The sequence below is a fragment of the Heteronotia binoei genome, chromosome 8, assembly GCF_032191835.1.
Source record: "Heteronotia binoei isolate CCM8104 ecotype False Entrance Well chromosome 8, APGP_CSIRO_Hbin_v1, whole genome shotgun sequence".
Lineage (NCBI taxonomy): Eukaryota > Metazoa > Chordata > Lepidosauria > Squamata > Gekkonidae > Heteronotia > Heteronotia binoei.
In genome coordinates, this window is record NC_083230.1 from 71,381,795 (window position 1) to 71,394,396 (window position 12,602).

A 12,602-nucleotide genomic window follows, 5' to 3' on the forward strand; every position below is an offset into this window, starting at 1 on the left:
GGGCGGCTTACAACATATGTAAAACTAACATAAAAATAAATTACACTTTAAAATTAACATTAACATTTCATATTAAATAATTAAAATCCAACATTTGTTATAAATATACATATCGTTAAAAATCAGACAGCGGTCGTGAAGCTTGGTTTATTTCTATTAATCTCCAAAAAGTGCCAACTTCCATACTTCAGTTTATCAACATCACAGATTTATCTGGTTTGCTATGGGCGATGTTCAGTACCAGTATAAAGTGTTATTCTTTGCCTCTCTGCCATCAAAGTCTTTACCAGCTTCATGGCTGTGGTTGCAGCACTTCTTCAGCATCAAGGTATAATTGTCTTCCCTACACAGATAATTTCACCAACTAGCAAAGTAATTGATTTTCATGTCTGTTAGGTAAGGATACTTACAGTCACAATTTAATTTTCAGGGATCATAGTAGACTGATCACAAACACCTTAATCCTTGAATCCTATGAGAATAATTAATTATAATATTAATTCTGAAACATCATTGGAAAGCAACTACAGAAATGGTAAAATTTTGCATTGAAATGCAAAGTAAGGGCACGTTCTTAAACATCAGTATGGTGATTTCCCGCTTCCCTCCCCCCCCCTTTAACTGAGGAGCCCCCTTTTCTTCTTTTTTATTTCTCTGTTTGTCCTCCCAGATTTAAATGTATACAGAGATATTCTGACCCAGCCTAATATGCTGAGGAAAGAAAACAACCCTTTGTTGGCATATGTTTGATTATAGCACAAGAGAAGCTGATATTAGTTTGCACATAAACTGTTGTATTTCACTTTTATAAAGAAACTAGGAGTAAGGCCCGTTTTGAAGAAAAATACAATGGGCTCTAGAAGGAGGCTCTGGGTGAGTGCCCGCCACCCTTGCAATCTTTCCACCCACCCAAGTGAAGGCATTGACTCTCCCCCAACACACCTCAAGGGGAGCTGATCTCTGCCATCTAGAGAGCAATTGTAAATCTGAGTGATCTCCAGTGGTTCCCCAGGAGGAAATGGCATTGTACCTGTCTGAGATCTTATCCCTCCTCAAACCCCACCCTTGTTAGGTAAATTGCTGTGGATCTTCTTTGCAGGAGGAATGCATAGTTACAGCACTGGCAGGAACAAGCAGGGACGCCTCTTACCCAAGCTGTAATGTTTGCTGCTTGGCCCCACAGAGTAAAATGTCCATATTGAAGCTGGAACAGTTGCCAAATGCTTCCTGTATCTCTGACACTAGACCAGAGTTAACTCAGTCCATAAATTGTAACAAAAAGGAGGTTCAGGGAGTCTGGAACCAAGGCTAGAGTGTATACAGTCCATTTAAAGATGTAGGAGGAGGGCTTGGGCCTAACACCCTCTCCAGGCCCCACCCCTTAAATCTCCAGGAATTTGCTAACCGGGAGATCTTCTTCGTGGTCTCTGTGCTTCACACCCATGGGATGAAGCTTCAGCGCCGATCCCCGATCGGTAGTACCCAAGACCAGAATTTTAACGCGCCAACCTCCCATGAGCATGTGCAAAGCCCCCACCACGCATGCTCCCGGGGCAGCGCGGAGATCCCGCCAGTTCCTTTTTGATCGCTGAGTCAGGCAGTCACGTTTCGGCTTCTCCGGTCGGTATTTACCTTTTCTGCCCTTACCGGGTACCTTTCTTGTAGTTAATAGTTATAGTTATCGTTAATAGTTAAAAAAATTGTTGTTATTGTAGATAGTTGGGGTTTCTGACCCTTCGGGGTCTCCCTCTCCCCCTCCCCTTTTCCTGTTGCTTCTATGGAAAAGCGCTGGGGTTTTTTAAAACGCTGTCGCCAGCGCGAGAGTAAAATTCTGCCTCTGGACGGACATTCTCTGTGTCTTCTGTGTTTGGGAGAAGGTTATTGGGTTGAGTCCTGTCACCATGCTCCAAACCAGAAAGAACAGAGCGGCTAGACTTTCGGCAGCCTTACTGAAGTCGGCCTTGACCCTGCAAATGGCAGCTTCGGCATCGACAGTGACCGTTGCTTCAGCTTCGACACCGATGTCGCCTTCGATGACGAGTCAACAGACTTAACTTTTCCGCATTGACTGCCCCCCCCCCAAGCGTGCAGGCTCGGTGTTGGCTTCTGATTCCTCCACTCCAGCCAAGAAGGCTAAGGGAGGCAGGGAGCGCTCCTCGCAGGAGCCAAAGAAGGCGAAGGAGAAGCATCGGCATACCAATCGGCATACTCCTTCTCTGCCACCAAAGAGGTGCTTGGATCCGATGATCGTGCAGCCAACACCACCAGAACGAATCGTGGCTTCCCTAGCACGATCGAAAGGCCCCTCGGGATGGAACGACGCGCAGCCGACTTCCTGCTCTGGCTCCGAACCAGAGATCAATCTAACCCAGCGATCTATTTCACTGAAAGCTATGTCACATAGTGGCACGGACTCCACTTTGGCATTGGAGGTCGACGCCCCTCGAGCGAGGATCACATCGACGCTGGTGGCCAAACCTGATGAGCGGGAACAGCCCGATTCTTTTTGGCACCCGACTCCGCTATCGAACTGGGACCCTTGTACATAGTCATACCCATTCGGGGGATTTTCATACCAGGCACCTTACCCTTGGTACCCTCTGCAGAACCCCGACTGGGATCAACGTTCGGAGGCTTCCCATCGCTCCAGGGTGTTGTATCAATCGGTTCCGGTCAAACCTTCAACCTCGATGCCGGAATCGTGACCAAGGACCAGCACTTCCTGGTCTTGCACGCCAGAGCACATCCCAGAAGCGCCACATTTAACTGAATGCATGGAGTGTAGTGACTCCTCTTCTGCAACGGCACCGGAGTTGGATGATGAACATCGTTCAGAGCAATCTCCGGAGCAGAGAACGGCGGAGGATCTTCCTATTTCTCCTTCAGAGGATCTCAAGTCCTATGGGGAGCATATTAAGAGACTGGCTCAAACCCTGTCTTTGCCCATGGTGCAGCCTCAGCCTGTGATCGATGATACGGTGTTTGACATGATTCAAAGAGACAGATCCATACCTATAGCACTACCTGTGACCAAGGTCATACAGCAAGCTATTAAGGAGCCATGGGCGAAGCCGACTTCAACCCCCATCTCCTCCAGGAGGTTGGACCCCATGTAAAGGGTTCAAGAGCAAGGGGCTGAGTATTTATTTTGTCACCCTCGCCCCAACTCAGTCATTGTCGCATCCTCATCTAAGGCCAAGAAAACCCATTCTGCACCTCCCAACAAGGAGGGTAAAAGACTGGACAATTTTGGCAGACGTTTCTACACGATGGGTGCCTTAGGCATTAAGATCTCCAATTATTCGGCATGCATGGCCAGGTACCATTACTCCCTTTGGGAGCAGCTCGCACCACTTCTAACCTCCCTGCCAGATGAAAAACAAGCCTCTGCAAGGAAGCTCTTGAAGGAGGGCTTGCTCCTTTCGAAACAGCAACTGACAGCGTCCAAACATATGGTCGATACTGCAGCCAAAACTCTGACATCAGCAGTGACCCTGAGACGTCACTCCTGGCTTTGTTCTATGGCACTACACTTGGATACGAGGTTGTGGGTTGAGGATCTCCCGTTTGAGGGGGAAGGACTTTTTAGTTCTACCACAGACTCCGTCCTCCAAGAAATGGATAAGAGCATCAAGGCATCCAGAAATCTTGGAGTTCTATCTACGTCTTGTCCCAATTGATCTTGCCCAAATCCTAGACAATGGTCCAAGAAACCATTTCCTCCCAAGTCTTCAGAGAGGTCATGGAAACTTTGTACTCTACAAGAGGACAACAAGAGCCTTTATTCTGGGGGCAAATCAAAATTTTCTTCGCCACCCTCACATTCAGCCAAATCTAAAGGTTTTCAGATCCCTAAACAGGGTCTTTGACTTTGGCCTTCGTACCATCCATCCTTCCTCCCCCTCCTCAGTCCCGACACACCTCTACAGTTTTCTACCAGCATGGAGGCTTATTACCACTGACAAATGGGTCTTGTCCATCATAGAGGAGGGTTATGCGATAGAATTTGTTCCAGCTTCCCCCGTGTTCAAAATTGGTGATCATTCACCCTATGCCGGTCCTGCTGGAAGAAGTTCAGAACCTCTTGACCAAGCAAGCAATAGAACCTGTTCCACCTCCCCTCAGGGGGCAAGGATTCTATTCAAGGTATTTTGCTGTTCCCGAAAAGGATGGTGGACTCTGTCCAATTATGGACTTGCGAGACTTGAACATCTTCATATCATACCAGAAAGTCCGGATGCTCACATTGCAGAATATCCTACCACTGATTAAGGAAGGGGATTGGTTGGCCACGTTGGACTTGAAGGATGCCTATTTTCATATCGGCATCTGGCCGAGCCACAGGGCCTTTCTCAGGTTTGCCATAGGATCAGACCATTACCAATACAAGGCTCTCCCATTTGGACTCTCTACAGCACCCAGAGTGTTTACAAAGACGATGGTGGTTGTAGCAATAATAATAAAAATAAAATAATAGTCTTCTTTCCTTATATAAACAATTGGTTGGTCGTGGCCAGTTCCAAGCCTCAGCTTCTCATTCACCTCAGACTGACCCTCAGTCTCCTTCAGGACTTAGGTCTCCAGGTGAATTTGGCGAAGTCACATCTGATGCCTTCAAGAAGGGTGCAATTCATTGGCACGATTCTGGACACCACGCGTCATTTAGCTGTCCTTCCAGAGGGCAGAGCATCAGATATTATTGCTCTGGTCTCTCATCTGCAACTCCAAAAGAGGGGGACATTGTTGCAGTTCCAGCATCTCCTGAGGTTGATGGCAGCCACCACAAATGTTCTCCGCTTCGTGAAATTTCACATGAGGACACTACAGCTGTTGTTCCTAAAGTGCTTCAATCCATTGCTGGACTCATGGCAAAGGTCCTTGCCAATTCCCGCTTTGGTTCTCCGCTCTCTGGACTGGTGGAAGGTGAGAACCAACCTTTGCCAAGGAGCTCCGTTCCGACTTCTGTCCCCATCGGAGACGATACTAACAGATGCCTCTCTATGGGGATGGGGGGCCCATCTGGACGAGTTGAATGTTGGTGGTCCATGGACCCATTCTTTTGCACAGCGCCACATCAATTACCTGGAGCTGACTGTTGTCAGATTAGCCCTCACTTCCTTCAGGCCCCTGTTGGAAAACAAGACTGTAGCTGTTCTGATGGACAATACTACTGCTATGGCCTGTGTCAACAGACAGGGGGGCACTGTCTCCAGAAAGCTGTGCGCTTTAGCGATGAGGCTGTGAACATATATGAACATATGAAGCTGCCTTATACTGAATCAGACCCTTGATCCATCAAAGTCAGTATTGTCTTCTCAGACTGGCAGCGGCTCTCCAGGGTCTCAAGCTGAGGTTTTTCACACCTATTTGCCTGGACCCTTTTTTGGAGATGCCAGGGATTGAACCTGGGACCTTCTGCTTCCCAAGCAGATGCTCTACCACTGAGCCACCGTCTCTCCCCACCGTCCCTGTGGGAAGATTGCATTTGAGCAAACATCTTTGTGGTGGCCATGCATTTGCTGGGAGACCTCAATGTGAGGGCGGACTCTCTGAGCAGAGGGGCAGTGACCCCTCACGAGTGGGAAATGAACTGGTGGGTTCTGACTCCCATATTCGAACTTTGGGGACAGCCAGAGATAGACGCTTTTGCGAGAGTGCAGAATCGCAAGTGCCCTTGCTACTGCTCCAGAGGGGGGAAAGGACCAGGGTGCCTGGGGGACGGCCTTCTGGTTTCGTGGAGGAGCAAGTTCCTCTATCTTTTCCCCCCATTACATCTCCTCACCAGAGTACTCCACAAGCTGATGCAGGAGAGACCAGAGTACATTCTGATTGCTCCCTGGTGGCCCAGGCAGAACTGGTTTCCGATCCTCCTGGCTTTGGGGGGGCGGGATCAGTATCGCATGCTTCCTCCAGAACCAGACCTCCTACTAACTCAGGGAGGGTCCCTGTTTCATCACAATGTCCCTCATCTGAAGTTAACTTCTTGGAGGACCAGCTTCCAGCATTCTCCGGCAGGATTAGACATGTCCTTTTAAATGGTAGGAAGCCTTTGACTCGACGCTCTTATAGCAGCAAATGGGCGAGGTTTACTAAATTTGTCCAGGAGAGGGTGTGCTAGCCCAGAGTGCTGGACTTGAACTGGTTTTTGAGTTTCTTTTATCCCTGGTGGATGCTGTCCTTAACCACTCTTATCTTAGGGTTTATTTAGTTGCGATTTCAGCTCACCATACCTTGGTGGAAGGAGAGTCTGTGTTCACGCACGGGCATACTAAACGTTCCCTGCAGGGTCTACTTCGGTTATACCCACCTTCCAGAGACCTTCCTTTGGTGTTGGGTAGGCTTACGGGGAAACTGTTTGAGCCCTTAGCCACCTGTCCCTTGCATTTACTATCATGGAAGACTGCTCTTCTGGTTGCTATCACCTCGGCTAGACGAGCTGGTGAACTGGTGGCTTTGTGTTCTGACCCTCCTTACATCACCTTCCATGCTGACGGGGTGTCCTTAGCACCGGATGTTGCTTTCCTGCCTAAGGTGGTGTCCAGTTTCCATCTGATCTTGGAGGTCACACTACCAGTGTTCTATCCCTCACCCTCCTCTGCCGAGGAGCAGAGGCTGCACTCGCTGGATGTTAAGTGAGCCTTACTTTTTTATCTGTATCGCACTTTCGCAGGGACCCTCATTTGTTTGTTTCTTATGTGCTCCCAAATTTGGGCCATAAGATTTCGGCTCAGAGACTGTCTAAATGGATCTCGGAGGCTATTAGACTGTGCTACTTGTTGGCAAAGTGGCCTCTGCCGGGTCCCATCCATGCCCATTCTACTAGGGTGCTGGCTATTTCCACTGCATTCCTCAAGGGTGCTTCCTTAGCTGACATCTGTAAGGCAGCTATGTGGGCATCTCCTCACGCTTTCATGAGACACTATGCCCTTGATGTCAGGAGGCATCATAGAGCGCAGCTGGGAAACCTGGTTCTTCAGTCTGTTCATTTGGCTTGACTATCAGCTTCCTCCTCCAGGTAAGCCCGGCTTGCTAATCTCCTATGGATGTATGAAGCACAGAGACCATGAAGAAGATAAACAGGTTGCTTACCTGTAACTGATGATCTTCGAGTGTTCATCTGTGCATTCACACCATCCGCCCTCCTTCCCCTCTGCTGTTGGTCATTCTTGTGACTGACTATGGTCAGAAGGACCTGGCAGGATCTCCGCGCCGTCCCGGGAGCATGCGTGGTGGGGGCTTTGTGCATGCTCACGGGAGGTTGGCGCGTTAGAATCCCAGTCTTGGGTACTACCAATCGGGGATCGGTGCTGAAGCTTCATCCGATGGGTGTGAATGCACAGATGACCACTCAAAGATAATCAGTTACAGGTTAGCAACCTGTTTTTAGCAAACTATCTCCTTCCCTTTATCTGCCCTTCTGACTTCAGGTTTCCATCGCCTTCCTCCTTCCTGCAGCCTCTGCAGAGGGAAATGACAGCCTTTCTTCACAGACAGTCTCTGAGCAACTTACATCATTCTCCTCTCCTCTCAAAATCTGAACAACAACCTTGTGAGGCAGGTTAGGCTGGAAGTCTGTGACTGGTCCAAAATCACCCAGTTACCTTCCACAGCAAGAACGTTTGTCTGGCAGATCCTGCTCTGATGCCCTAACTTGTATGCCCTCCTCAAACTCCACCACAGAATCTCCAGGAATTTCTCAGCAGCCTGGAAAGGTACTACTAAAGGCCTCTGTGCGAGGAAGGTAGACAGACAAAAAAAATAAAAAGATTGAAAGACAGAGATACAGAGAAAGAAGAGAAAGAACAGAAGAGGGAGATAGAAAAAAGAGGGGGAGAAAGGAGTGAGCAGAAGAAAAATGAGAAGGAAGATAGACAGGACCCTGAGGAGAGGTAGTAGTGATAAGTAAGCCCCCAGCAGAGAACTCCCTCAGAGGTCAGTGGCCTTCTGCTGGGGTTCTTGCCTGACAGGGCCAGTGGTGGGTGGGGGAGAACAGAATCAGTCAATGGCATGGCAGAAATGGATGCGAGCCAATTCTGCAAGAATGTGGGGAAGGCTGCAGTGGGTGGGTGACAGAGAAGCTATCCAATGGTATCAGGAAGTGGTGACAGACTGAGTGTCAGCCAACACTTGGTGCAGTACAGTCTCAGTGACTGCAACAAATCAGGATGGTGGAAATTGTCACAATGGCTTTGGTTTTATGACTAAAGAATGATCAAATCAGACTGTCAGGGAGTTTTAAGTTTTAAACTTGGCAGATGAAAATGCAACAGGAATGAAGGAAGCTTTGTATAACGATATACAGTATACAGTTAGTCGCAAAAAGTTAGCTGCTTTATGCTACAGACTAGTGTTTATAACTGTTGAGAGATTACTTGGCTGTCACTCTTAGATGGACTGAAGTGTATTTGTTACAAAATTACTAAAATCTGTGGAGGCAGGAACGTGCACATAGGTTCCAACTGACCTTTTTAAACACTCCCCTTTTGTAGGAGGTGTTTCCCTCAGGGAAGGATGACTGGTTCCACTTCCCTATTTTAGGATCTCCTTCAATCCTTCACTCTAATTAACTGCCACACTCAGCTGCCAGTCCCTCAGGTCAACAGTAGAATTCATTTGAACCCCCTGTCAATCAAGGTTCTCAGACCAGTATAACACATCAACAGTTAGCTGTCCACTACAATAAATTGTACAGTACTATGTAGCTGTGCTGTTAAATTTCTTCTGCTCCTTCATTTTCAGGTTCTCATTAAGTGTCTCACAGTTCTTCAAGAAATGCCTCGTAGTATCCTGCAAAGAAAATCAGCAGGGTGTTATGAGAGCATTGAGCACATGGTAGCTTGCTCTTCTTTCTTCACAGCAAAGGTGTGTATTGTTTCTTTTCTATTAAGGATCTCTTATTTAAGGTGAACACAAATTTGAGATTACAGTATTTGGTACACATGAAAAATACTTTGCCAAAAAAATTTCATTGAATTTTAAGTTGAGATTTGGAGTGTTTAAGAATATTATATTTTCATTTAATCAAAGTTGTTTATTGCTTGTCTAGAAAACTTCCAGAATTCTCATTAAGATCAATGGATCAGATTCCCCCCCCTCTCTCAAAGCTTTATTTTCAGATTATTTTCAATAATGGCTTGATGTAAATGTACTATAAACCCTGACCTGGATTGCCCAGGCTAGCCAAGGCTCATTAGATCTTGGAAACTAAACAGGGTTGGCCCTGGAAATATTTGGATGGGAAATAATTCAGGAATACTAAGGTCACTACACAAAGGCAGGCAATGGCAAAGAACGTCTGAATTGCCTTGAGGCTGTGACTTGATGGCAAAAAAGTACTCTTTCCCAGTTATGTTTACTGTAATTCAGAGATTGGAAGTACTTCTCAGGTGTGTTTACCTCTCCGTCTCCTAAATTCTTCTTGGGATCACATATTCCTCCTTTTTCTCATTTGAATTTTCCCTTCCATCTGTTTTTAGTGCTATGCATAGTATTTTATGTGCACCAAGCAGAGCTCTAATGTACTTACCTTTAAATGGGAATTTGAAATATATTTCTAAATGTGGTTTCAGAGTCTGCTGTAAGCCGCCCCCCATGGTGGGAGGAAGAGAAGTCAGTGAAGGAGAATATTATAACCTGGGAGGTGCTCCCAATCTTTAAATAATTGTTAAGAGAGCGAGAAATCTTATATCTACTCTAAGCCAATATGTTTTGCTGTTAAAAAGATAAACTGAGTAGTTTCTTTTTCCTCTTTGTCTAAGAAAATCAGCATTTGGTAGATGAGATTACTTGCATTTTTTAGTTCTTGAATAAGCATGTGAAACTTTTGCTTTTACAGTTTCACTGAGTAGCGACAAAGTGAAAACACAGATTGCTGCTCTTCCTCTAAGGTGGCAGCAGGGTGGGGATGCATATTGTGCATGTCTGATTGTTACTTGTAGAGGTAAAGTTCTAGAGCTGTAGTCATCCATGCTGAGCATGTTTGTGCTGACTCTTGTCAGCAGTTATGAACATTGATTGTTGGCATTTAACATATTAAAGCTGAGGGTCAGTGTGTAATGGAAAGGGAGACATAAATACCTGGGATTTTTTTCCCAACCTCAAATCCCCAATGTTACTCTGAGCCCTCAGTAGCTTGAGCAGCCAAGTAGCAAAGTTAAACATTTCCATATATCTTCTGTGTGTGCACAGAAATGCTTCTCTGTGTTCAGTCCTTAGTACTGAAGATGCCATAGGATTCTGAATGTTAGAAACATAGCAACATAGAGCTGGAAGGGAACACATCAGTCATCTAGTACAACCCTTGTATACATTGCAGGAAATTCATAGCCCACCCCAACTTCCCCCAGCTCTGTTCCCAAAAGAAATTATATGGAAACGTTGCATATTTTATAGGTACTGCGGTCATGGAAAGAATATGAATTAGCAGTAGTTATTATCAATTATGGAAAAGGGTTATTGGATTCCTCACAGCCTACCACCCAGGTACCTACATCTGGAGAAGAAATAGATGAAATATTAGAAGATGAGGTAACCACTCATTTTAAAATTTCTTCATTCTTTTACATAAATGTTGTGCTATTTATTAGAGTTCAGTCAATGAAGAGAATAACTAACAAAATCTTGGAATACTTCAAACCTGATGCCCTACAGCAATATATTATGGTTGACGACTTCCCAGTTTCTGCAGTCTACAGTGGTGAGCAGAATCAGGAAGTTTATCAAGTTCCTATCAGATCACTGAAGAATGGCTGGTAGGCTATGTTCAGCTTGGCAGGTCCTAAAACACTGGTATACTTGTATAGCCTATTTAGCCTCACAGAAAACTCAGCAATGAAGGGGAGAAGTACCAGACCCAATCTGTTTATGGCCACGTAATGGTCAAGAAAACAGGAAAATAAATCAATTGCGGAAATGTCCAATTATAAAAAAATTAAGTTGTCCTTATAATCAAGGAAATCACACATAGACAAAAGGTGCTCTTTATCCCATTAATTTCAGTGCCCCATTAGCATGGATGAATCATAGACTAGTGTTTGGAGGTGGGTGCAAATGAAATGTATTTTTTAAAAAATAATACAAATGTTAGTTATTTGGTTGACTTGAAAATTATTGTTTAATTAATTAACCATGTAGCTGTAGTTTTGCCTTTCAGGTATTATATAAATGGAAATTATTTTTAACCAATTATTGCAGACTCCTTCCAGAAGACTGAAGTCACAAATAGCTGCTGCTGAAAAAGTGAATGAGAATTTAGAGGCCCTGGAAAGCACATTGCTGAGACTTACAAAACCAGGTAGATTTTAATGTATGTAATTATTTTAATCTTATGCCATGTCTACTAATCTTGTAGACAGGCAGCCCAACCCTGACTTACGAGTCGGCCAGCCGGGGTGTAACTAAAACACCGCTCGTTGAGTTCCTAGGGGCTTTGGCATGCTCAGGCGTGGGGAGAGAGAAGAGACGTAGGTTGCCACATGTCAGACTATTGCCATGGCAACTCTGCTGGACTGCAGACTCTTGGCACGTGGGCAAGACGGAGGCAGCAGGAGGGGAAGGGCTTCCCTGGCCCCCTGGATTGGCCAGTCCGAGCGCAGGCGCCATGGCACATGACAGTTGGGGGTGGGGAGACGCAGCCCCGGAAAGGCTGATCACTTGTACCTCCCTGCCTTGACAGAGAACTGTGCCAATCACAGGCATATGGGCAAAGTCAAAGGAGAGAAGTCCCACCAACGCAGGGAGGGGAAAAGAGTGAGGCTTATTTTATTTAGTAGGTTTATATTCTGCCCTTTCCCATGATGGGCTCATGGCAGATTACAAACACAATAAAACAATTAAAAACCCAACAATCAAACATATCAGGATAAAACACAGCATAGGTGGTGCAGGCACACTTTACAGATTAAAATATAGATGTCATAATTGTCGGCCCAAAATCTAATAGTTGAGATGGTAAATTTATAAGTCAGTGTAAGAGAGGACAAATAGATGGTGTAGCAATGAAGTGAGGACGCCCACTTGCCTCAGCCAAAAGCCTGGCAGAATAGCTCCGGCTTTTCTGATTATGCTTACCTTATCTTTCTTCCATGCCTCCCCACCCACCCTTCCCATAATTTTGTGGAAATTGTAGCCCTGTGGGTCCAGACTACAAATCTTTTATGTGAATTAAGGTCAGAAAAAAACCAGTCTAAATTCATGTGGCCAAAACAGACTGCCCCCCCCCAAACCCCTCCCCCCCCACACACACACTTTCTTTTCAGCATGTTTTCACCCTGCAAGGACCTAACTTAACTTTATAGTATCCACTGAGGTGCTGGCATGAGAGAAATTAATTGCTTCAGTCAGCAACATACAGTACAGGAGGGCACTGTTACCTCTCCCACATGTTCTGTTTTGCAAGTGCACCTCCAAAAACCCCACAACCCCACACTCTCACTCCCATCTTTGTTTTACACATGAATGGCCAGAGTTGTGTATAAGCAGGTTCCTCCTGAACTGCTTTTATGTGAAGAGAGGGAATCACCCTTTCTCTCTGTGTGTATTTTCCTTCTTTTTATACTTTGGTTGGGTGGAAACCTAGCAGCTCTTCTGTGCTGATGTTTGTT

At 45.8% G+C, this 12,602-nt stretch overlaps 1 protein-coding gene across 1 annotated transcript in view; it reads left to right on the forward strand.

The window, feature by feature from the left end:
* Positions 1–12,602, forward strand: part of CFAP54 (cilia and flagella associated protein 54) — a 330,085-nt gene that overhangs the window by 101,515 nt on the left and 215,968 nt on the right. Inside the window, exons 27-29 of the mRNA XM_060244423.1 lie at positions 8,740–8,862; positions 10,393–10,527; positions 11,194–11,293. Coding sequence (XP_060100406.1) covers positions 8,740–8,862; positions 10,393–10,527; positions 11,194–11,293 — 358 coding nt within the window. The remainder of the gene's footprint in view (positions 1–8,739; positions 8,863–10,392; positions 10,528–11,193; positions 11,294–12,602) is intronic.